The sequence below is a fragment of the Silurus meridionalis genome, chromosome 12 (assembly GCF_014805685.1).
Source record: "Silurus meridionalis isolate SWU-2019-XX chromosome 12, ASM1480568v1, whole genome shotgun sequence".
In the NCBI taxonomy this organism is placed as follows: Eukaryota; Metazoa; Chordata; class Actinopteri; order Siluriformes; family Siluridae; genus Silurus; species Silurus meridionalis.
Window position 1 is genome coordinate 8,435,331 of NC_060895.1, and position 27,032 is coordinate 8,462,362.

General features: G+C 35.8%; 1 protein-coding gene across 5 annotated transcripts in view; it reads right to left on the bottom strand.

Moving 5' to 3' along the window:
- Positions 1-505: 505 nt before the first annotated feature.
- Positions 506-27,032, bottom strand: part of ncam1b (neural cell adhesion molecule 1b) — a 121,084-nt gene continuing 94,557 nt past the window's right edge. For 2 of the 5 annotated variants that reach the window (XM_046862757.1, XM_046862755.1), the window contains 7 exons: positions 20,723-20,725; positions 16,396-16,520; positions 14,897-15,077; positions 8,521-8,716; positions 3,817-3,933; positions 2,167-2,706; positions 506-2,058 (listed from right to left, as the gene is read on the bottom strand). In XM_046862757.1, coding sequence (XP_046718713.1) covers positions 1,938-2,058; positions 2,167-2,706; positions 3,817-3,933; positions 8,521-8,716; positions 14,897-15,077; positions 16,396-16,520; positions 20,723-20,725 — 1,283 coding nt within the window. In that variant the 3' untranslated portion in view covers positions 506-1,937. Of the gene's footprint in view, positions 2,059-2,166; positions 2,707-3,816; positions 3,934-8,520; positions 8,717-8,749; positions 10,616-14,896; positions 15,078-16,395; positions 16,521-20,722; positions 20,726-27,032 lie in introns of those variants that run through there. The other 3 variants (XM_046862758.1, XM_046862756.1, XM_046862759.1) reach the window with 2 other exon arrangements.

The following is a 27,032-nucleotide window of genomic DNA, read 5'->3' on the forward strand; positions in this document are numbered from 1 at the left end:
TAAAGTACAATTTGACCTGTGTCCTGCTGGTTCTACTCTACTAGATTAAACATTTTTATTAATCATATTTAAATAATTTTGCTGTATTTTTACTAGAATTTTAGTATAATTTTAGTATAAATCTGTATAAATGGGTGCCTGGACCTTACAGTATATCACATACTGTAAGTAAAAAAATGTTTGAGAAGTTTATCAAGAGGTCTCAGAAGAAGGGTCTTCCAACTGTTGAAAGCAGTTGTACCAATTATGGTTTCACAAAGCATACCAGTGACATCTGCTGGCCATAAAGGGAACAATCCACAAATTTTTTTGTTGAAGAAATTTGGGTTTAAAAGCAGCATACCATGAAAAACTCAGTATCAAAACTATAGTCTGAGATGATATACAGAGCATTTGACATGCTTTCCTTTACAGTTCTAGATTATTTTGTTGTTATCAGGAACCTCGTGTCTTATGCATCACAAAAATATATAGACTGACCACAAGAAAATACAATCAGAGAAAATAGCCTTGCATTTTAGTTTAATCAAAATGTGTTAGAACAACACAACTTATGACATGTTTTTATGCATAACAGATTAAAGCACAGTTTTACTCACTGTCCTACTGTCCTTACTTCCTCATAAGAATCCATCTCAGAAATACACGGCACACTGTTTGGTTAGACTGGCTGAGTATATTGAAAGTGGGTAAAATAATAAAAGAAAATATATATATATATAAAGTATGTATATATATATTTCTTGAGCACAGATAATTACACTTTTGTTATTTGTACCCCAGAGACTGAATATCTGCTGCTGGATGGAAATATATAGCACGCTGAACACCAAAAAGTCAACCTACACACGGCTCTGGGCATGCACGTATAGATCAAATCTGCCATCTGTGCCCTACACTTTTCCTGGAACATCAGTGATGGGCAAAGCAGACTTTCATGCAATTGGTAGTGGAGAATCAAGAACACTTGAAATGATAGGAGTGTCATAGCGATCCTCTTTTACACAGATGGATGTCGGCTATCGAATTTACATCATTATATATCCAAATAAAAATTGCCTACCTTTTACCATTAAGCTATGCGGACATTCTCAAAAAAATTAAATTAAATCAAAAAAAAAAAAACATACAGAATACACAAACACAGTGCACAAGCTTACAGTCAGCTGAGTAATACAAACGTTTCACCCGGAGGGACACGGTACAAAAATGGTCATATTTCTGTTCAAAGTTTTCACAAAGCAATGTTTTGAAGAAAAAACAAACAAACAAACAAAAAATTCAATTTCAGTTCTCAGAGAATAATAAAAAATAACAATTATATTCCTATAGATGTGAAATAACAATATGAATTAACCTGGTGATTAGAATACTACTTGGTCACTGTGTTTAACTGCATTATGAAGTCAAGTGGGTTTTTCCAATATATATCTTCAAACATCAGTTAACAAACAAATACAAACAAGAAAGAAGAAAAAAGCAACAGAGCGTAAACAAGATTTTTGATCGAACTATTAAACGAGACTAGCCCTCGGAAAACTGGGATTAAAAAATAGTCATAATTTCCATTTCGACAAAGAAATGTGTAAATAAAATAAAGATACGATATAAACTAGCAGCGAATATGTGCTGTGATTCACCTGAATGCGAGATGCCTGGTTTTCATAAACACTTGAAATGTGCAGCCAACTCACGTAAAAAGAGCAACAGAAACGCTGTGAGGTTTTGCTTCATTTAACCAGAACGAATGTGAAAATAAAAAAAAAAAAAAAAAAAGCATACGTACATCATGTACACCAAATCTCAGTCTTAGAAATGTACAAGCTTCTGATACACTTTTCTGTTTCAGAAACAAAAAATCATTAAGGGCACTGTAAGAGAGAACGGTTTGCGTGTTCATCGTGACGTTGCCGCGCTTCGTCTTTGGGCTTGTCGGATCATGCCTTGCTCTCAACGGTGTGCGTTTGCAGCACCGCGTTTGGTTCTGCCTGGGCTTCTGGCTGGATCTTCTTCAGCTCTCCGTCCTCGGCTTTAATTTCCTCATTCTCCAGGATTTTCCTGTGAGATTTATTCATTAGAAATAAGTATGAAAACTTACAGGAAATGACAACACCGAATAAAATATTAACGTCTATGTACTTGGCGATTAATTAGAGAGATTCGTACTCGTTTTGTGGAGCTGGTGGGTCTGCGGAGGCAACTGTAGCAAGAGAGTGTAAGCCGCCCTGTGGGAAATGTGTTTGTGAGGCACCTCCATCTATTTGGAGCTCAAGATCCTCTGAGGAGAAAGGGCCACCACTGGCTTGCGGATTAGGGACAATCGTGCTGGTCTCACACGGGCTTCCTAAAAGCATTGGCTCTGCCTCCAGATCTCCAGCTTCCTTCTCAGTGCTAAGAGTAAGAGAAGCTAGAGGCTGCGTGTCGAGTTCTACAGATTTAATCTGACCATCTGAATGCATACTGCCCTGAGAATCAGCCAGATCGACTAAGGGAGGGTCTGATGAGGGGAGGGAACTGTCTAAGGGTCTGGAGGTTTTCGGGGTGGATTTGGGCTCAGAGGGAGGAGCTGTGAGGCTGGAGGTGAGTGTGGTGCTCTCACTAACAGGGCTGCTCTGACTCAGGTCAAATGTGTCAGTGACCGTGTCTGAGTTGGTGGCCAAGGACAGGGGCAAGTCCACCACTGTAGACGTGACTTCTGTCTGTCGCCTGTTAGGAGGCAGAGAGAGAAAACGGAGTTACATTAAACTAATTACCTTGCACACATAGACATCTACATTACACACCCACAAACGCTTTTGTTTTGTTCTAAAACTGGCTATTGTTAGTATGTGTATTCATACACTTTAAAACAAAAGTATTGGGACACCTGACCTTTCCTGTCATATGTACTTCTTTCCAAAACTGTTACCAAAAAGTTGAAGGCACACACTTGTGAAGGATGTTTTTGAATGTGGTAGCACTTTCAGTTAGTCTAGTCAAGTCAAGTTTATTTCTATAGCGCTTTTCACAACAGACATCGTCTCAAAGCAGCTTTACAGAAACCAACAGTTAAGGTGAATGGTGTGTATTTATCCCTGATGTGCAAGTCATGGCGCCTATGGCAAGAAAAAACTCCCTTAGATGTTATGAGGAAGAAACCTTGAAAGAAACCAGATTTAAAAGGGGAACCCATCCTCATTTGGGTGACATCAAGAGTGTAATTATAGTCTTTAAACAATACAGAACACTGGAGAGTGAGAACTAACATGAGCACAGTGTAAGATTATGAGTAATGTTCTCCCCCCAGTAATGTTCTTTCTACAGTCTTATACAGTCATTTGTGGTTATAAAACTAGGAGCTACTCAGCTAGTTCAACATTTGTGATCATCACAGATCCAACACCAGCTTCTCCATGCCAGAGCCTTTAAACACTCCAGGAGGTCCAATGTCAAAACTTTCAGTTCATTTGAATATGGCTCAAACCTGTTCCAGCATGACAATACACCTGCGCACAAAGTCAGCTTCATATAGATATGGTTTACATGGGGCGAAGTAGAAGATCTTGGGTGGCCTGCTATAAAGCTCTGACCTCAACCTTATTGTTTGACATTCCAAAATCTAGTGAAACATTTACCCTGAAAAGTGGATGTTGTCTCATTACAACAGCAAATGGGGACTAAATGTGGAATGGGATGTTCAAAATGTGCATATGAATCTTATAATCCAGTGTCCACAAACTTTTGTCTATATAGTGTTTTTGTTCAGGACACATCACCATATTCAGTTATAGCCCTAAATCGCTGTGGTGTGCATCCCCTCATACATAACACACTTACTCTGGCTCAGTTAGGGGCGTGGTCTCGTTTGGCTCTGTGTGCCCCCCTACGTCGTGATTGGCTGTGAGCCCATCCTCATTCGTCATTTCTACAATGGGCTCTTTGGAGTCGTCGTTCCTGTGATAAAAGATACATGAGATTTACAACAGCTTATCTATTTGAATGGAATATAGATTTCCTTTTTTTTTTTTTTTTGCAATTTTACAACTTTATCAGCACAAGATAAGCAACTGGAACGAGAAAAAAAGGCATTCGCCTTAAAAAATTATACATTCCATTTACTATATTGTCACTTTGTATTTATACTCTAAATATTTTGCTGGTGCAATTATTCCATTTGTAATTATTCTATTAATTTTCTCTGGTGACATATTCCAGACTCTTTGCTGGCTCTTAGAACAAGGTTTACGCTGTGATTGAATTAACTGGGATTTGGAGTGATAAAATCTTCTAACCTGAAGCCACACATGTGCAACAGAATGATCGTGTTTCAATTGATATAGCTAGACAGTCTGTCCCAAGAATTACTTTATGCTAACAGATCTCCCAAATGGCATCAGAATTTCCTGGATGAATGTTTTCTTTTAAAACTCTTCAATGAAACATTGGAGAGGAAATTTTTAGTAGAGAATCAGAGCGACGTATGACGGCATATTTTTCAAGCACTCATTGACTTGATTGGTTTCATGAGACAAAATGACTAAGCATAAATTATATTGGAAAAAAAAAGAGAATTAAATCAAATCAGGACTAACCACACCATTTTATTCACTAAACAGCTATTTTAAGGTAATAAAAGAAGTCTTATCAGATTTTGGAACATGGTGGTACAAGCATGTGCAGAGAAGGGACATGAATTATATTGGTAGAAGAATGCTGAAGATGGAGCCACCAGGTAGGAGGAAAAGAGGAAGGCCAAGGAGGAGGTTCATGGATGTGGTGAGGGAAGACATACAGGTAGTTGGTGTGAAAGAGGCAGATGTAGAGGACAGGGTGGTATGGAGACGGATGATCCGCTGTGGCGACCCCTAATGGGAGCAGCCGAAAGAAGAAGAAGGTGGTACAAGCATGTAAGTAAGTTTTAATATCTGTTAAGTAAAATCTAAAGTACAAGCTTAATTTTAAATCCACCGGAGTAGATACGTGAGGAATAAAAGCCCACAGGGATGCTGTTACAGAAAAATACTCAACAATGTGGTGCTGTAGTGAAGCCCAATGTAAAGCACATTTACTATTGCCAGCCACGTCATCATTTTTTAACATCAGTGCTTTATTCCTCTTATATCACAACAAAAGTCCAACATTAACCAATTTTTATTAAGGATTGATATGGCATATTTATTTGTATCTATTTATAACTACTTTTGTTACACATTCATTCATTTCCCATTTCAAAAAGCCTACAGCTTTAACTTAAGCTTTAAGCCACCATACTGGAAACTTCCATAAAAGTTTCATAAGACACTTTTGTTTTGCAACAGTGCAACATTTACTTTGGTAAATAACAGCACATTTTACAATGTTCTCTGTAGATGAGTTGTTGTAATACAAGCGTATCAAAAGTCTCTGTAGGTGATGATTTTAGCTAATTGTCTTCCAAATAATTTTGATATTTAGCTTATATTTTTTATTATATCAATCTATATTGTCTTATCTATTTTTTAGATAGACTTTACAAGTGACAAAGCCATTGACATAAGAAGAATGTATTGAAATCATCCTTATGAAATAAGGTTGCAATGGACTTTAACAGGAAACATGGCAAGTACTTCAAACGACACTTTTTTCACACTCCATGTGTGATACAATTTCAAACTACAATCATATACAGGATGTGTTGTTACATTTTATTAAAAAAAAAAAAAAATCTAAAAAGATTAAATGTCACCTGTGTATGAAGACTTTTGGGACATTGTATAAAAATAACATTACATATTTAAAAGAGTAAACGAATATAAACCTAAGCATATATTTATAGCAGCCACTGCTTTTAGAGCAGCTGTAGGAAATTAATTAACACTTTCTGACCAATCAGAAACGAGAAATGAACAACGCTGTGGTAATAAAGGTAACTCGTTTAAACATGTTGAGGCAGGCAACCTGACGTGGCCAGGCTCAGACCTGTCAGACAGTGTGCAATCTGGAGATGGCAATTACTGACGGATGTATAACACAATTCAGAGTAGACTGAGATATTTCCATCTTTCCAGTGACACAGTAGCAAAGAAATGTCAAAACCATGATGTGGTACTAAACTGTCATGACCAGTAACAACAATTTCTAATTAATTCAGCACAACAAAATGTTAGTACAGCACTTTTAACTATGGACATTGTCCCTGCTGCAATGCTATTATGTTAACTTTATGTTCAGTTAGCTGAATAACTTGATTATAGCCACCCCCAAACTGACATGTAATTCCGATAAGGTAATCAGTGGCAGACTGGAAACTAACATTAGCCTGCAGATTTGCATTTTTTTCTGAAGTGCATCTGTCAATATTATACCATAGGGTTAAATATTGTCCAGCATATAAAATCCCATATGAAAAATATAGTAATGAGAAACAAAGTGTTGAGTGATGATGGAAATCACCACGGAAATGAAAATGTTCTGTTTGGGGTGGTAATGGGAAAAAAATACAAATAAATACAAATAAAAAAACCCAACAAAAAACGTCAAGCTCTTTAGACTGGAGACATAAAATAGTTTAAATTGAATGCACGCTCTGTCTTCTCTTCACAGCCTGTCAATGTCTTATATCTCCTCTCTCCTCTTTTTCCCCCAGCTGTCTGTACATCAGACTCTGTATCTGACTCGTCTCTTTTTCTTTGCTCTTAATCTGCTTCAAAATTTAACATTGACAAGCCTTTTCATTCCCTCCACCTAAATTGTAATACATAAGAGTAAACAGTGCTTGAATGATTTTTAAAGACCGTTGTGCGGCATATTTAATAATGTCTTTAATACAGTTTTGAATTGATTGAAAGGTAATTTTCTGCAGTTAAATGGTTTTAAAGCTGAAGGTTTAGTCAGACTGCATTAGGTATCTCTGGGGCTGCCATTTAAAAAGAAAACAAGAAGTAGTGTCCATGTGCTGTTTCCAATAAGTGTGCCAAAGATGAAGTAAAGATGCACAAAATAAAGTTACAAAATAATATTACTGTTTTTTTTTTTTTTTATTGTACACTGTAGCATTGCCAGAACTAGTGTCATCTGCTCATACCTTACCAGGGGCACTTTCAGTAGAATAAACAATATCCTAAGAGACAAAACAACCAAAGTTGTCAGATGCTAAAGCACAAACAAATAGCAGGGTCTCTGAGTGGTCCTAATGGTAGCCTGCTACATGGTGTATTGTGTGTGAGACATCAGAAAGTCCATGTGAGAGAGTCAATCCATCTACAATTAAATATAAGCCAACGTCCTTACCAAGTAAATATTAGAAATGATAGTTTGTATAAGCAACCATTCCCTACCCTATGAGTCAAATCTTTCAAATGTATAAATGCTGAACTCTTGAATGGATCTTTAACTTCCTTTCGCTGTTACTAATTACTTTCTTATTCTAAAGAGCGATTAGCATTCATAAGCTTGCACTTCATTTGCTACAGGATATCAAAAAATGTACCCGCTGGTTGTAAAGACGCTTGGAAGCGTGACAGGGCTCATTCACAATGTCTCCTTCCTTTGTACTAGTAGTTAGTGCTGCTGTTTGACCCCATGCCTCTGCATAAATGAGCAATAACTGCTATTATGACTGACATACTGTATCTCTTCACCTTTAATATTTGTGACTGTTTAATGATTAGTTTAATATATGGCTTTTATAATTGACTTTATGTTTGCTGTCTCAAAATAGTATACAAGATGTATAATCAGTTCCCAGTACTTATGTATTGACATTGCAATAAAGTACTAGAACTGAAATGTGTATGTAATGAAGATCCTCTATGACGACTGGTTGCATGGTACGATTAAAAAAAAACAAAGCTCTGGATTTAATTCTAAAATGATTAAAAAAAAAGTCCCAATCACAGACTAGGACTATGTGCTGCTGAATATCAGTCCAGACAAAAAATAAAAAGGTACCTTTATTACTTTCATTTTGTGCTTGCAAGACATATACTCACCATTTAATTTAATGGAACACCTTTATGCCTGCAATTAACCAATCAATCAATTAGCCGATCGTGTGGCAGCAGCGCAATGCATATCATGCAGATGCAGACCACTTTTCAGTTGATGCTGACTTCAAACTAAATTATGACCTTGAAGTATTTCATAAACATAAATTGTAAATTTTGGAAAAAAATGCCTCAAATGCAGGTTCTCAGCTATTTTCCTTTCACTATGATCGTCAGGATGATGGGCATGAACTACGTTTCCCATCAGCCACTTCTCCTCACCAAACCATGTGACGTGATTGTTTGTGCACCTGTTTCACATTAACAGCTAATTAGCACTTGTATAAAGACTCAACTGTCATGTTTGCCTTACCATGGTCGCTGTTGTTTTCCAGAATCCTGCTCCTCATGCTCAGGTTTTTAGAGGAAATCAGACCTTTTTGAATTGCTCTAACAGCAACAACCAAGGGATCGCTAGTTTTCCACATTCTGAAGCTCTCGACTCTTGATTTTATGCAATGTAATGCTACACAATTCAGGATACACAGTGTCATAAATAAACACTCAATCTCCTTACGCAAATGCAGTTTTTGCTGATTCTACATCCTTGCCCTTCGGACCGGTCCCGGGTTTGCCACAGAGGCACATTAGCAGGCCACACTTGTTGACAAAGCAGCAGGTGGCGTCCACGACCAACAACAGGACCACACACACCAGGATTAGGATCCCAACAATCAGCCCTGTGCTCAGGCCTGGGCTGTCCTCCATGAAGTCTGGGGGAGACAGAGAGACAGGAAAGATAATGGCAGATAGAGATAGAGAGAGAGAGAGAGAGAGAGAGAGAGAGAGAGAGAGAGAGAGTGAAAAAGAGTGAGAAAGAGAGAGACTAAGCAAACTGGCTAAAGATTATTTTACAACCAGAAAAAAGCAATTACTAGGAAAAGAATATAAATAATTAATATCTAATACTCACACTACAGTGAATATAAATCAGTTGCTATAACATCATTATTTAATTTGGCCTAATGTGACACCAGTTTAAATCAGATTTTACCACACTAAAAAATGACACTTTCTGACACAGAGGTGAAGCTAATTTGCCTTCAGTTTTTTGCCTCTGAATCTTAAACTGTTTGCTAATCGCTTTACATTAAATCAAGTACTATATATTTCTTAGTATTCATGACCGGTTTATGCCTAGGCTGAACATGCCGTATTGCTAACTTAAGTTTTGGTACAGTGTGTCTTTGAGAGAACACTCAAAGGTCAGAGGCAACAGCACTCCCTGTCTCAGGTTGCTCTTGTTATAGCCTTTCTGAAGTTATACTCTGGTTGGTGAACAAGCTGTTCTGGAAAATTTTCAATGACATGAACAAACAAACAAAAATCTGCAGATCATGTATACTGACTCATCATTAGCTGTATTTTCTTCTTTTTTTTTTTCAATATGCGTCCAAGCTAATTCTAATTCGGCATTAAGGCAGATGGCTGTTACTTTACTTCCTACATGAAAGCAAATGTCAATATCGGATCATCTGTTCTGCGATGTCAAATTTTGCTTTTATAGCAATATAACACCAACTTGTCTGAGAAAAGAAATCCCCATGCTATCCGTATGGAAACTTTTTAGCAGTAATTTTGTCTTAATGCTTCAATGAATATGTTTTTTCTGTATACTTTACATACTGTTGGTGCAAAAAAAGGTTGCAAATAGGTCCTGCACTTGACTAAAACACAAACGCATTCGCTATCATGTTTACAAAAGAAATCTAAAATAAATAAAGGATTCTGAAAGAAAGAAGCAGCAGACAAACCATTTTATGGTCAGATAAGAATATATGAGATTAATAAAGAAAATGTCACATATACTGCACATATACATTTAAGGTGTTAGAGTTCTATTTCACAAAACGGTGTACTCACCAGCAAACATCAGCAACAACTAACATGACGATGATGTCAGCTGTCATAAATGCATTTGCAGGTACAAAAGAACATCAACAAACCGCTGTAAAAGCGAACATGCCGTTGTACTGTGAGATTATATAGATGGCGCTAAATGAATAGGAAATGATAATGCAGGCAACTAATTTATATATACATTTATAAAAAAAGTATTTAATAAATCCAGATATGCACATGCCTAGAGGGTACATGCCAGTGTTTTTGTTGTTACTCTTATAGATTCGCAGAATAACAGTCTGAGTTGCAGATCTCCGCAAATGTTTCGGTGTTATAAAGTCTGTCTTTAAAGATCATATAATGTACAATTTATACAGTGTTTCAGCAGTTAGAAAATTAGTTGAATATGTACAGATAAGCAGAACCAGATTTTGCTGCATATAAACCTAGTTTAGTGCTTTCCATTCCTTCTTGGCTGTACAGTGCACTCGGCTGAGAAAAGAACAGAAAAGAAAAAAAAAATATTGTGCTCTATAATATAGACATGATCAATAGATACTGAGTTGTCTGTTTTGTTAATTATGTTAATCCACACTCCAAGCTCAGTTGTATCGGCAAAGATCATCAAATCATTAGCGAACGATCCAGCCAGGATGCCCTGAACACAAAAACACCTCTCGCTCATAACGCTAATCAAAGCATTGACAGCAGGAACAGTGAGAGCACCATCGGCAAGAAGGTGCACATCACTGAGGAGCTGCCGAGTGTGACTGAAGAACACCCACCCACACACGCGCACACACACGCATACAAACGTGGCAGAGACACAGAGAAACATATACATTGAGATTGCACAGGAGGGAAAAAAAAACATAAAAGGTACAAGGATATTGTAGAAAAATATATTGCATGTGTGGGAATGTGATGATCCATCCATATCCAAGACCAGGCACAATGACACACGACAAACAGAGAAAGGAAGAGGGAAATGGGAGGGAAAAGAGAGAAGAAACAAGAGAAATAACAGTCAAAACCACAGAAATAAAGCTCGGGATTTAACCAAAAAGTGAAATGATGATGTGGAGGAAAGCGGAATGAAAAAAGCCGCAGAGTAGAAAGCGGGCGCGCGTCAGGGTAGTGAGTGATTGAAATGGTTAATGCTCTGTTAATCAATATACAATCCTTCAGAGCAGTGTTCATCACATACAAACCTGGATGCTGAATGTGTTATTCGGATCATTATCTAAAAAAAGCAGGCAGGGTCATTTATAAAGTGATTATATCTGAAAATAGAAATGGAAATAAATAAGAAAAAATTAAGTTCAGAGTACAAAACAAACAAATAAATAAACACTTACCCGATTAGACATAAAACAGAAAAGAGACAAAGGCCAATGGCAAAGACAAAAACAACAGAATCAAGATCTTCATAACCTAAATCTGGGTTAGAAATGGAAATAACACAGATTTCAGCAGTGATGAACTCATCCAGGCCTGCGAGTGAGGAATAGCGCTCTAGAGAGGGAGTAGAGGGCTGAACATGATAGATGACTGCGGCACCTGAGCCCTGTTCCACCGAAATCCTAACGAGATGTGGTTCATAAAACAGAAATCTGAAGCGAAATCAGTTCACGGATTTAAGATTCAATTTGTGATTAAGGAGTAAACTAACAATACGCGTTAATCCTTATTGTAAAGCACGTTAGTTCAAGTTTCACCCAGGACACATACATATAATTATAACTGTCCTATAAAATTGCCACTTTCTAAACAATGAATTACAGTTTCATCTATGTATATATGTGAGTATAGGTGAGACCACCCCTCACATTTCTGCAACAATTTTAGTAGAGCTTCTCAGAGGACAATACAATAGAAATAAAACCTGGATATACTTTAAAGTAGTCAATGTGCAGCTTGTATAGAAGTATAGATTTATTGTCCTCTGGAAATAACTCAACATACAGCCATTATTGTCAAAAATACAGGCAACAAAATAAGGACACCCAAAGTAATAACAACTGTATGTCATGTAACAATGTCCTATTCATCATGTAAATTTCTTTGTCTGCTTGACAGGACCAAACAAATTTGTATTAGAGCATTTACAATTTGGTGCTTTGAGTACAATTCTCTCATACTGATCACTAGATGTTCAACATGGCACCTCATGGCAAAAAACTCTGAGGATTTAAGAGGATTTGGCCTCCGTTATAAGAAGATTGGTAACATCCTGAATCTGAGTTACAGTACAGTGGCCAGGGTCATACAGAGGTTTTCCCAGAAGGGTTCAACTCTGAACAGGCCTTGCAAGGTTCTTAACTATCTTCAGGCAGCCTACATCCACAGAAGATCTGTGGTAAGTTCTCGAAGATATCTAAAACAACCTACCCTCCAATGAACCTCAAAAACTGTACGCAAGTGTACCTAGAAGAATTGATGCTTTTTTTGACAAAACGTGTTCACACCAAATATTGATTTGATTTGGATTTCTTTTTTGTTCATTTACTTTCATTTTGTTAATTGATAAAAATAAACTATTAATACCTTCATGTTTGATATTATTCCTACTTTACAGCATTTTTTCATGCCTGCCCAAATCTGCTCTGCATGTATGTATATGTACAGTATTCCTATTAATAATCGTCTGATCATCTGTAATAGCAAATGGTTTTATTGATCTGCTGTCGTATTTAATTAATTTTAGTATTTACTACAATCTCCACAACATGTCTATACTCTTAACCCATGGCTTCACCGGGTTATCAGGGTCTGTAGGAATCTACGTTGTGTTAAATACAATGCGATATGTTATATCTGGTTTGACTTGCTTCCTGGGTGAAACAGGGATTAGACTAGGGACAGATTTTAATGCACTTTTGTAGACACTAATTGCTGAAGTGAAATATTAAGTATGAAATATGTACAATATATAGGTTGTAATTCATTTAAATTATACATTGGTGCTCAGTATTCCTGTTACATGTTAATACAATACCAGGATTACTAGTTCAATGGAAACACAATAAAACACTGGAGGTTCATTATAATGTGGTTGCGAAGTCTCTACTAAGCATGTAAATGTGGTGGTCTGGAAAAACCCAATGCATTTTTCATTATAAATTATAAGTAAAAACAACTCAAATTAGCCATAATCAGGTTTAGGTTGGGTTAATTTGGGTTCTACCTCACCCCCAATAATGGACAGAGGTCTGAATGCCCTTTCAATACATGGTGACTTTTCATGTGACAGTGATATCTGCCTTTCTCTTTAGAACTTGGAGTTCATGAAACATGATCACGTACATAGCCGAAATGTTTTACTTCATATAAAATACTCAACTTTATATAAACATCATACACTATAGAGCAAAACATTTGTGAACACGTGACCACAACACTCATATGTGCTTTATGGACATAACTCCCTTTGTGCACAAGGACATTTTCAAGCTGAAACAGTTCTCTAGTGATGGAAATGTGTAAATGTAGCTTTGTAGCATACAAAGACAATCTAGACTATTGTGTGCTTGTGGAAGAACCGCATGTGAGTGTGATGGTCAGGTGTTCACAAACCTGTTGCCATATAGTGTGTTTAATACATAATCGAATCAATATCAATAGTAAAGAAAATGTGGATGTAAAATTAGCTGAATGCTGTTAATAAATGCAAGTATTGTCATATTTTAAACGTTTTATTTATTACGTACATATTAAATGGAACGCATATTTAATCAATATATTGTGAATCTTAAAATACATTGGGCAAAATAATGCTGAAGTCAGAGAAAACTGTGGCAAAAAACTAAACTGACCTAAAAAAAAACCAAACAAACAAACAAAATCTCCAGCCTTCAGGAGAATCTACAGAATTCAAAACTTTTCTTCGCAGTAGAAAATGTCAAAATTTCCCAATGGGTTTTCCCAGGCTACCACACTTATATTCTGTAGAAATAATGCAGGAGGACTGCAGTAAAGTATAGTATATATAGATATCTGGTGTTACATAAATATATGATAGATTAGACAAGCACTCTAAACCTCACTCTAAAACACTTTCAATGACAAACCTTCTCTTTTAAACCTGTGCTTTATCTTAAAGGAATACACTACCAACCAGAAAACAGTTTCAGAAATCTAATTTCCATGGACACCCCTGTGGAGGCACCAACAGGCATTTGGCTGCAAGTGTCTCTTATTGGCATGCAGCTCAGCAGCACAAGCATGAGGGGTATAAGAGCGAAACAAACAGGCTTTGGATCCCACCCACATTCATCCTGCCGGGCCACAGGATGTGCCCATCCAAGTTTCCTACGTCTACCAAGCTATCCCAGACTGTTAATAAGAAATGCTCTTAGGACTGTGCTATACCAGATGCTCATTAGGTTGAAATGAGTCAAGTGAGTCCAACTGTGACCTCTGCTCGTCTGATCAGCCTGAACTCACTCAACACTGTTCACTTTATTGCTCGAAAGCTCAGCTTTGACACAAAAATGACTCTTGGTAATGACCTGGTCTGGTCTCAAAGCGGAGCAGAGCTTCATCTTCTCTGGTCTTCCTTAATGTGGCTGGTAAGAAATAAGAGTGACCAACGGTGCAACAGGGACAGTGACTCAGACAGCTATAATAGTGCCAGAGCTTCTGGCATTATTATCATGCGCAAGGTCAGTGATGGAAGAACACCATTGCGAGACCTCTACAATGGCTTGATGCCCCTCTTGAGTTTGAAAAACTCTGATATCAAAGCGAAAATATTCTTTCTCTGCAAACATTCGCTGTTTTTATTCAAAGTAATGCCCAAACACCAAAGTAACAAACAAACAGTTGCTTGCCGTGACTCAGCATGCATCATAATGCAAGTGGCCGAAGGGTGAGTGTGAAAAAAGGCGATTTCTCACTGCATTCACGTATCTTGTGCTATAACAGTTCTGAGTCAGCTGTTAATGTTGTGCGTCAGTATGTGTCAGCAAGGAATAAATGGACTGATAGATGGATGGATGGATGGATGGATGGAGGGGGGGATTTGGGGTGCAAGAAAAGGAGGAACTCACCAGGAGTGGTGGAGGGCTCAGAGGATGTGCGGAAGTTCAGTGAACCAGGCTGTGATCTGCCCTGTTGATTCTCTGCCACCACCGTCACGTCATACTCGGTGTTCCAGTCCAGGCCGCTGAGCAGGACGTGTCCACTTGTGCTTGGGACACGGAACTCATCTTTCCAGGCCAAATCCTTTCTCTATATTAAAAACAGCATGCAGACCCAAAAGTATTTCAGATAATTCACATTGGCCTGAACCATGTGGAAGTTATGTGCTTAAAATGTATGCACATTATTTTAGCATGTATGAAATTCTTCTTATCATCTAAGTTTTTAATCAACGTTTTTGAAATGCTCAGTTTCGAATTGTCAGGAGTGTTGATTAATTTTCTGTAAGTTAGACTTTCATTTGCAAGGCTTATTAAAAAAAAATGTAAATTTTAATATATTTTAAAATAAAATTTAGTGTAGCTCTAATAATATTAGTTACACATGGACTTCTAAAAATGACTTTTGAAATAAAGTGATTTTCTTTAAAAAGTGTAGTGAATGCAAAAAGTATATTTAAAGAATATTTAAAGAATAGTGATATTGTGAGGTTTCTTTGATGTGATGTTTATTTAGCATGTTTGGAAGGAGTCTTCAGTACCAACCCTTGTTTTAAGATTCATATGTAAAGCTGTAACAAAATGTTTTGGTTTCCTTTTTTTTTTTTTTTGACCACAAACAGCATTTTTCTTGTTTTACTTTAAGAGGAAGAAAAAAGCTTTGTGAGGGAACGACTGTTTATAGTACAAATCTCCTATATATCTTGTATATTGAAAGTACTGATATACAAAACATATATTTGTGCAATTCAGCGTTCCATTCTCTTGCACATCATACCTAATTAAAGAACAGTTTTTGTACCGTTATAGACAGTGAGACTCTTACTCCAGGCAAAATCTTGGCTGAACCATGGGTTTTCTCTTGAGGTCTTAAAACAGGTTTTTATTTAACACAATTTATAAGTACGCTTTAAAGTAAAGAGAAACAGCATGTTTTTTTTCTGAAATGTGGACGAGTAAAAAGTACTATTACACATACAAAAGTAGGGTAGTAAATTTTGTACTTGAATCTACTTAAGTACAGTAATGAAGAAAAAATACTCCCTTACTGTCCACCACTGCTACGATGAGTTACTAAAAATTGAAATCACTGGCAAATTGCTGTGGTATAGAAGAAAACAAAACTTTCAGGCTGTGCTGTTATTAGAAAATAATCAACAGCCTTTAGCATCGTAAAATGTCATTACTTTGTGCACTCTGTGCATGTAACATTTTCGTGATCTTGGTATTATTAAACTCCATCTGGGTGAAAAGTTCATTGGGGATTTGCAAACTTTAAATTAGTTTAATCTCTATTATACCTCTACATACTTTGACAAAAATGTGGTTCCTTGCACTCTGTTATTAGTTTCCCAGCTCTTCGGCTATTCTTTTTTGTAACTCCTTTTTCAAAACCTGGAAATACTTACAGCTTTGTACCGAATGAGGTAGTGTGTGATGGGTGAACCTCCATCATCCTGCTTGATCCATTTAACTCTAAGTGCATTGCCTTTGGACTGTAGTGCTCCCTCCAGTTTAGGGGGACTGGGCTCCCCTGGAAACACACACCGATAATACAGTGAGCAAACACGAAGCCAAAACCTCAATTTCAGTGTGAAGTAGCAAACGACCGACATTGAAATCATTTCTAAGCATATGTTTCTGACAATAATTTGGAGATAATATTTATTACTAAATCACTAATGTGTGCTAAACTTTTACTGTGCCCAGTACACTCTAAGCTATAAAGTGCACTGCTATAAGAAATACAAATAATGAATAGACCGCTGTTTACAAGCTTTTTATGAGTGTGGCAGTGTAGAGGCAACTCTGCAGCCGAGGATGTTCTAACATTTTCTACTATATACCATGACATCCAGATGTCTGATAGCATTTATTTCTGATTTTCAACTTTCATTACAAATGATATTAATGACAACAACTTCATTGCATATTTTGAAATTTGGCCGTATTTATCTGGCTGTTCAGTCAAATTGAAACAGACTCCCCAAGTTTGTGCAAAACCTTATAATCCAATTGAAATCGAATCCATCGGAGTGCCATCTAAACGCACGCTTCAATAAAAGATTAGACACGAGAGATTTTTGTTTTTAAAGGCAGTTAGCGTTCAGTATCACAAATCTGCTTGCAATTAAACAGGGACCAAAACAATAGTGAGAAATCTTAAATGTTAAAATAAACGTTCAGTTTAAATATTTATTTTCTTGAACATATATTTTAAAAATTTTCATGTTAATTTACAATTTTAAATGGAAAAACTGTCCATTTTAATGTAGTCTCATTCTTTTGGCTCCTACTGTATAAAAAAGGAGTTTTTCCTGAGGTTAAATTTGGTTTACATGTATATTCTGGTTACAGACTAGAGTCACATTTGAAGTTGGCAGCTATGATATGATTACAAACTGAATTTATTGAGCTCAATTCGTAGTTTCATTACTTATGTAGCCTTCAAAACGTGACATTAGAGATGTGTGAAATTACACTTGGCAGATGGCATGGTTTTAAACATTCTTAGACAAATAAACTGTTATTTAAGGTTTCTTGTGGACAAAAAAAGGGCAAACAAATTTGATGGAAAATTTTGCTAGAATTTTTGATAGAATAAAGTTTTCCCAAACCACCACACAGATAATGCCTCCTATAAAGTGCATTGAAAGATAAAGACATCCAAAATATACAATTACAAATGTGTCATTTTTTAAGAAATCTAAAAGTCAAGCACTCTCGCTTTTTTTTGCAGATGCCATGTTGCATTGGGTGCAATGGTGAGAAAAAAGCAACATAACCTCTGCTTCATGGACCATTTTTCATAATCCTTTAGAGAATAATGAACCATGGATGCTAATGTAATTCCCTACATTGGTTAGACATTAAAGAATGGCATTCGACAAAATTAGCAGGGAGCTTCGTGTGTAAAGACTATACGCGGACTGACAGCATTGAAAAATGAAGGCCTTTTATGCCACATTAGTGCAGTGATTAGCTATGCTTGTTTAAAAAAGAAAAGAAAAAAAAAAAACATTTCACTTCGGACACAATCGTGCTGCTTTTAGAGTGGTTTTCTGATATCTTCTGCACTTTTAGAAGTAGATCCTGTTTACAAGACAAAATCCCTAGTGTTGAGTAAATACCTGCAGTGCTGAATTAATTATTACAGCATTAACACTCCCAGTGTGAACGAACGCCTACGCTATTTATACATCTCCAGCTGGACTTGCATAACCAATGGGTGTTAGTTAAATGCTGTAGATGTTAATTTAAGGCTTGCGATTTTGCTAAACAAATAAAAGACTTTGGAAAATTAGGTGTTCATTGGTTCAAGACATTGATGTCTACGCTGATGTAATAGTGAAGATATAAAAAAAAAAGATCTGTGACACAAATTTACAGTAGCTGTGAATTTTTTTTCTGTAATAATACGCTTAAGATACAGTCAAAGTACACTCTAAATCACATCTGCATTTCTATGTAAAGACAAAAACAACAACCAATGGAAAAAAAAGAATGCTTCATAATGGATCACAGTTAAAAACATCAAGCTGAATCAATGTTGCGAAGGTAATGGTGAAATGAACCATGTTAAATCTGCAGCGCGGACGTAAATGAACCGTTATAATCAAACCCGTGCACTTAAATGATGTTTTAATGAAACACTTTTGTCTTTCAGCCGTGTACTGTATACAGGTCCGGATTTACTATGACCAAATATCTAGTACTAATTAGTACTGATGCATTTGCAACCTAATTAAAGGTTTAAGTTATTAGTTTTTTTAAAAAAGAGCTCAATATCCAAAATAAAAGCAGAAATCAAATGTCCTATTGTTATTAATGCACTATTCCTATTAATATGGCAGGTTTAGAGAAAAATAAACTGAAATTTTAATTCACAAGTGAATGTGTTACATACATAGTGAATGAAAATCTTTTCAGTTTCAAATGATCTGTTTAAATAACAATGGTATCCGAAGAGGCATGTCTATCATAACTTTCCTGCGCTAATAAGTTACGTTCCATTTTTAATGAATTCCTGTCGTTTAAGTACAATTCCAGTGGATTTCATGACAACTGTATCAAAAACATGATCACAATTTCTATCGTTTATTATTCTGAAGAATTTTAATGGGAAACCAAAGTAGTTCTGACTGAAAGGTCATAAATGCTTGGGGAGCAAAGCCTTTCACCCTTAACTCAATTAAATAAATGAGATAATTAAAAGCTGCTCAGACAAATGATTAAAAAAACTATAAAATCTCAAAAAACTATTTAACACTTACAGTATATGCACAAATGCCTCCAATTATACTGTATATTCATTAAGTTATAAAAGCAAAAAAGCCTGGTTGGGATATTGTGTTTATGGTATATGAAAAAAACTAAAAACAATCCTTAATACTGTATTTATGGAGCTATACAGTAATCTTGCACAATTTTACTTCAACTGTTATCAAGTGACCTATGCAAACCTTCAGTATAACTAGTAATGACTTAGCCACTATATATCTCACAATGTTTATAGAAATATAATCAGAATCGCTGTCTAAGCTCTTCCAATGCTGAGTTTCTGATATGTTGTAAGGTAACAGTAAGAGATCAGGTAAGCAGATTTCAGCCATTATGCCCCAGAAAGCTGGAAGCTTATTTGAAAAATTTTGGCACAGGCCTAAAAAAACCTTTTAAGTTAGCTTAAATGCTTTTTATAAGTTAGCTTCTGGATTTTATTTGATTTTATATATACAGTATGCATATATACATACATACATACATATACATGTGTGTATATATATATATATATATATATATATATATATATATATATATATATATATATATATATATATATATATATAAAAACACTTTTTTTCAAATTTTTATTAATTTTCTTATTTTTTGTCATATTATTAAATTTGCATTCTAACAGTTTATTGCTTTTGATTTCTTATAATAATATTTTTTTTCTGTTTGCTACTTTTTATGTTTTGTTTGGAGCACTTTGAGCTGTATTTTATATATGAAAGGTACCATACACATTATTATTATTATTATTATTATTATTATTATTATTATTATTATTATTATTAAAGCCATAATTAGCAGGACTGCAAAACAGAAGCAAAATCGAATTATATACTTGCGAAATATCGAAACACATTGGCCAAGTTAGACTGTATTATTGATTTGGTTAAGGGCTCATTTGCATGCTGAGGTCTTGTGAGATATCAGTATTGCCAAGACCAAAACTGAAATAACGATTAACAAGCGTTATATTCTGCAAGCCTGCGTTACAGCCCAGGATGAATAGATACCAATATGTATCATCTCTCAAACTCTGGCTGCCACAATGTTTATAGCAGCAGTAAAAAGGAGAGAGGATATTCCTGGGTCATCTACATGGCAATGCCTCTGGGGAATTGTTTTCAGCTGTAGAGCTTTTGAAGATGCTTTTTTCATGGTTGGAAAGACAACGATAATTCTTTTTATCTCAGCCCCCATGTTCTCCTCAGATAATATTCAAAGAAGTCAGAAAACAGTGCTCGCTTAAGGGAAGTGTGTCAAAAAAAAAAAAAACCTGGGGGCTGGACAAATCTCTTGAAGTAATTTGAGGAGTTTCAGTTCGTCTATAAGGTACCGGAGTGAGGGGTGGGGGGTTCATGAGGGAACAACTTTAGGAAATTTCACCGATTTTTGCCTTGACTAATCCTACTTGTAAGAGCTGCAGATCGAGAGTAGAGCAATTACCTTCTGTTCATCAGAGTGGACGACATCCGTGGCACCATGCAAGCCACGTGACAAAAGGTGCACCGTACACACACACATGATTGGTTGAAAGGAAATTGGAAGTCACATGGAAAAAACAACAAAAGAAAACATAACAGATGACATGATTATGGACAAAAAAACACAAGGTCAAGGTGTTAGAGCCAGTTAACACAATTACACAAAGACATGGATCACACAAATACACAAAATATTATTGAGTAACAGGCTAAACATTAGATAAAAATATATAATTAAGTCCGGGATAGTCAGCTCTACTGAATTCAAATACAAATTTTTGCAAAAAGGTTATACATGTGACAATAAACATGGAAATAAAATGGCAGCATCTTTGAAGCAAGGCAGCGGTAACGGATTGCGATATATCCATTAACATTTGTTTGTCATTTAAGCTCCATCTCAGAGCCAGTCTCCAAGTGGAAACTTTCACAGGGTGGGTCATGCTTCTCTGTTTTTGAGGCTCAAATAGTTTGATCTCAATTTAAATAATTGTTCAAATATTTAGAATTAACAACTAATATTTAGATTTGTTTCATTAATTTACTTTAGTTAGTCTTAATGGCAACTGGCTCCCTGGTGGTCTAGTGGTTAGAATGCAGCGCTCTCACCGCTACGGCCCGGGTTCAATCCCCGGTCAGGGAACCGAACCCCCAGCCATTATGGTTGCACAAGCCAGTGCACTCTTAGTGCCGGTCCCAAGCCCGGATAAATGAGGAGGGTTGCCTTAGGAAGAGCATCCAGCGTAAAAACATGTGCCAAATCAAACATGCGGATCATGAATACGCATGATCTGCTATTAGTCTTAATGGCAAATTAGCAACTCTCACTACACATAATCTACACGAATGCTTAATATTAACAATTAAACTTTGCCAAAACTTTCAGAATTGGATGAGAAGGGGCAAGCTTGTTTTAACTGCAGTCAGTCAGCGCATTCCACAGAGCTCTCAGAACCCAATTACACACCTCAGCAGTTGTAAGAGTTCACCCCAAATGAAACTTTCCCTGCTTTTTATTCTCTGCACTATCCAAAGTCCCTCCATAATATTTTGCATGTACCAATAATCTTACGAGACCTTGCATTATTTACTAAATGTACTTTTTACATACCCCAAAAGAACCCTTGTCAGTGTCTTCTTCTTAACGGTTCGAATCTAAAGAACTGTTATATAATATATATATATTTTTTTCCAACTATTTTTTACTACTTAAGGTAAAGTATTTGCTTGAATTTATTTTAGTGCTTGATACTTGCATGATTCTTGCTCAGTGTTTAGATAAAGCTTCCTCCCTATATTTCCTGTTAAAAAATTAAAGCTATAAATGTTTAGTAGGCTACTGGCGCTTATTTCTTTTGGTTGCATGTTTTATTAAGCTGAATATGTCCTTAAATTTTTCTCTCACATTTCTTGTCATGCTCAGTTTAATTTGACTGCTTCATTGACTGAGTTTCCTCTTGCCCACTTCCCCTTCTGTTCATCTGACACTAAAAATATCATTATTTTATTAACATTTCAATAAAGTGCCTTAATTCTTAACTTATAGTTTCAAAACTATAAAATCTACACTCTATATATGTAGAATTCTCAATTTTCAATACCTAAACTGACTACTGCCAGGTTAGTGCTGAGTGCTGTTACCTTGAGTATTGCTAAAATACTGCTACTTGCTAAAATAATGCTGGCATAAAGTCAATTTCTCAATCAAGGGCCACAATGAAAATGAAAATCATTAGATTTTAACAGGTAGAATTTGGTGTGGACTTGGTTCTTGGTTGGAGTAGAAACCTGCACACACACACGGGCCCTTTGTGGAAAAGATTGGACACCCCTGAACTACAGCATAAGTGACATGAAAACTCAAAAATAAACACATTTTTTTAATTCCTTTTTTTTTTATTCTATATACCCTTTCTGATCTGACAGAATAGCTTCTTTCAAAAAGAAGAATGTGAAATGAGACCAGAGTCCACTGCGCTAGTCACGAGTGCTTGCGTTAAGCACCACTACAAAACATAACACCTGTTTTGTGCTGTCTAATTCGCAATCATAAACAACTCATTAATGGGTAAGAATTTCAAAAGTAACACTTGCTGCCTTATTATTCAAGGAATTTGATTTCACCTGATCTCTAGATACTGAATATGGCAGAAACTCCATGTTGTGCTTACACAATACTTCCACAGAAAAAAACAAATGTTTGCAGTTCTAAACTTTTGATTAGCTTGTCACAGCAGGGGATCTGAACTAGGAGACTTTCAAAGATCTACACCTTGATTCATACACAGCATGATACTTAATTACAGAATGAACTAAAGATGTGAAGAATTTGTGTTGATACTGTCATAATTCTGTTATTACGCTGTTTTAATGGATATCAAGATGCTGCTTTCATTCATTCCTTGACCCTGAATTCACATCTAATTTTAACAGTTATATAATTACAGTTTTTTCCCACAGTTGATCAATTATTAGTTTTTTCAGTATTTAATTTATTCAGATTTTTGCCTGCATAGATAAAAAAAAGAGAGAAAAAAAAACTTTATGTGATGACTAAACAAACCTGTCTTGTCGGGGGAACAAAATGAAAAACTGCCATCTGGGAGCATAAACATGACACATTTCATAAACTCAGTTAATGTAGAAAAGCTTAACTCTGGAGGTATAAAAACCAAGTATAAAGAACAAAAAACTGTTCTTACTGGAGTGGAAATCAAGTGTATCCTGAAGATAAATTTTATTCATGTACATCAATGCGGTTTCCGATTCACGGGTTTGTAAATGACTTACGTATGAAACAGTAGCCTGTGTAATCCAAAGAGAAAAAGTGGATGGGAAACAAATAATATGGAACAAAACAAAAGAAAACATTAAATGTTTTTTTATCGACTATGGTCTGGTACCTCCAACACTTTAGTTTAGATATAGGGGCAATATGCACTTGCTGTCCATCATGAAACACTGATATGAAGTTTGGTATAAACTGTAATGCATATAACCAGCCCATCTGGGAGAGTGTGAATTAATAGAAACATCATCGCACAGCTCGCTGCATTTAATGACATATTTTCTAATTGTTTATGAAACCACAAACCAAACACACATACACACAGCCACCAGGGGGCGCAAGCAAGCCATAACCTTCAGGGCACATGACTACACGGTCCAAAAACATATACACCTATTTGTCGAAGAAAAAAAAAAAAAAAAAAGAGATATCATGTTTTTTTTTTTTTGTTTTTTGGGATGGGTTTCATAAGCAAAATGTGAGAAACTCATGTGGAGAACAGCTGCACATTTGCACGAACACTGATGTATTATTCATCCGTGAATTTGCTTAGCAGGAATATCCAATGCAGGCATTTAGATGTGTCAGAAAATTATTATTTGTGACTGATTTTTATTTTTTTTTCAAATACACTACACAACAGCAAAAACTGCATAGAAATTATCAAGTTATACTGAGGACTCGAAATATTTTAAAATCATTAATCCAATCTTGAATGTCAACTATAAAGTTTTTTACTGTTAAAAAGGAATTACACTCTTTTTTTTTTCAATAAATTTATTTTTATTTTATTTTATCAGTAGTATTCTAGCTTGTCATGGCACCCTGAAAGTTAAAGCAGCACAGTTCTGTGACTCATGTTTGGTCTTAGGCTCGAGTTACTGCTTGCAGACTTTCCCATGTTTTCCTGTGTCTGCACGGGTTGCCCCCGATATCCTCCTACTTCCCAAAAACCCACCAGTAGGTGAACTGACTACTCTAATTTGCCCCTAGGAGTGATTACAGGTCTACCTTCACCCTGAGAAGAATAAATCAGGTGCTGAAGATAAATGAATGAACAAGGTAAGGTGAAAAATATCGTTTATGTGAACACCTGGCCGCATTTATCAATATAAATTTATATGCAAGTATGAGTATTTACACAAGAAATTTGGTATATGTAAAAAATGTTTGTATCCTTCTCTTGACTGTGTGTACAGTATATTTTCACCTAAAAACAATAACTACTGACTAACTTCAAATCATTTCATTTGCTGAATTTAACATTAAGATTATTTTGTCAGACAACATTAATGAAACTTAAAAGCTATTCGTAATTTCACAATAGTTCTATGTTTAACAAAAAAATATTGAGTATTAAAAAAATAAAGGCAATAAATTATGACAAACAAGTTGTTGAATAAAAAAGAAATAGAGTTATATATAGTAAAATGTGCCATGGCATCTAAAATTACAAGAAAAGCACCTAAAAAAAAAAGAAAAAAAAAAGGTTATTTCAATGAGTCCTAAATACATATACACACACACTATATGGACATAATGTTGTGGACACCTGTTTAAATGATTAGAAAATAAAATCCAATTCCACATTTAGTCCCCATTTGCTTCCACTAGGTGTTGGAGTGTGGCTGTGGAGATTTGTGCTCACTCAGCCACAAGGGCATTAGTGAAGTCGAGTGCTGATGTAGGCTGAGGAGGTCAGTGGTACAGTCAGTGTTCCAATTCATCTCCAAGATATTCATTGGGGTTAAGCTCAGAGCTACATAAGAGCACTCAAGACCATCCACTCCAAACCATGTTAATCATATCTTCATGAACATGTGCTTTGTGCACAGAGACTTTGTCATGCTAAAACAGGTTTGGGTCTCTTATTTGGAGTGAAGAGAGAATTTTATGCTACAGCATCCAAAGACTGTGTGGTAACATGTGGCGTGAAAAGTCAGGTGTCTCAAAATTTTGTCACTGTGTGTGTATGTGTGAGTGTGTGTGTGTGTGTTTGTATATAACAGATAAGAGCTGTCAAAATGAACATGTTAATAACTTATTAACGTAAAATTAATTTGACCGGCACTAATTTTATTAACGCGCGATTAATGCAGCATGCATTTCTGTTTAACCATTTTAATAAAAAATAAAAATATATAAAATACGCAAAGTAAAACCTTCAAAACAACACACATTTATTCACAAGATCATTTCTGTACTCAGATATATATATATATATATATATATATATATATATATATATATATATATATATATATATATATATATATATATATATAAAAGAAATAAACACCAAAAATATTTTCAACATTTGTTTTACTGATGCGCCAAGTCTCAAAACAAGCACTAAATCCGCCATGATGCACACATACGCCATTTAAAACCGTCCGCGTGGAAACATAACAAAAGTTCGTTTTGGTGTCCTGATGATTTACGTAATTTAAAACACCATAATTAATTGAAAACATTTACAAGAATTGTTTGTCTTCACGCTCTATGTTGAGTCTGGTTTCACTAATAATATTCATACATTTGAATAAAGCATCCATTTTTGAAAAGTATTAATTTAAGGTACATTTAAAACAGATAAAAATCTATCTATCTATCTATCTATCTATCTATCTATCTATCTATCTATCTATCTATCTATCTATCTATCTATCTATCTATCTATCTATCTATCTATCTACAGTGAGGAAAATAAGTATTTGAACACCCTGCTATTTTGCAAGTTCTCCCACTTAGAAATCATGCAGGGGTCTAAAATTGTCATCGTAGGTGCATGTCCACTGTGAGAGACATAATCTAAAAAAAAAAAAAAAACAGAAATCACAATATATGATTTTTAAACTATTTATTTGTATGATACAGCTACAAATAAGTATTTGAACACCTGTCTATCAGCTAGAATTCTGACCCTCAAAGACCTGTTAGTCTGCCTTGAAAATGTCCACCTCCACTACATTTATTATCCTAAATTAGATGCACCTTTTTGAGGTCTTTAGCTGCATAAAGACACCTGTCCACCCCATACAATCAGTAAGAATCCAACTACTAACATGGCCAAGACCAAAGAGCTGTCCAAAGACACTAGAGACAAAATTGTACACCTCCACAAGGCTGGAAAGGGCTACGGGGAAATTGCCAAGCAGCTTGGTGAAAAAATGTCCACTGTTGGAGCAATCATTAGAAAATGGAAGAAGCAAAACATGACTGTCAATCTCCCTCGGACTGGGGCTCCATGCAAGATCTCACCTCGTGGGGTCTCAATGATCCTAAGGAAGGTGAGAAATCAGCCCAGAACTACACGGGAGGAGCTGGTCAATGACCTGAAAAGAGCTGGGACCACCGTTTCCAAGGGTACTGTTGGTAATACACTAAGACGTCATGGTTTGAAATCATGCATGGCACGGAAGGTTCCCCTGCTTAAACCAGCACATGTCCAGACACGTCTTAAGTTTGCCAATGACCATTTGGA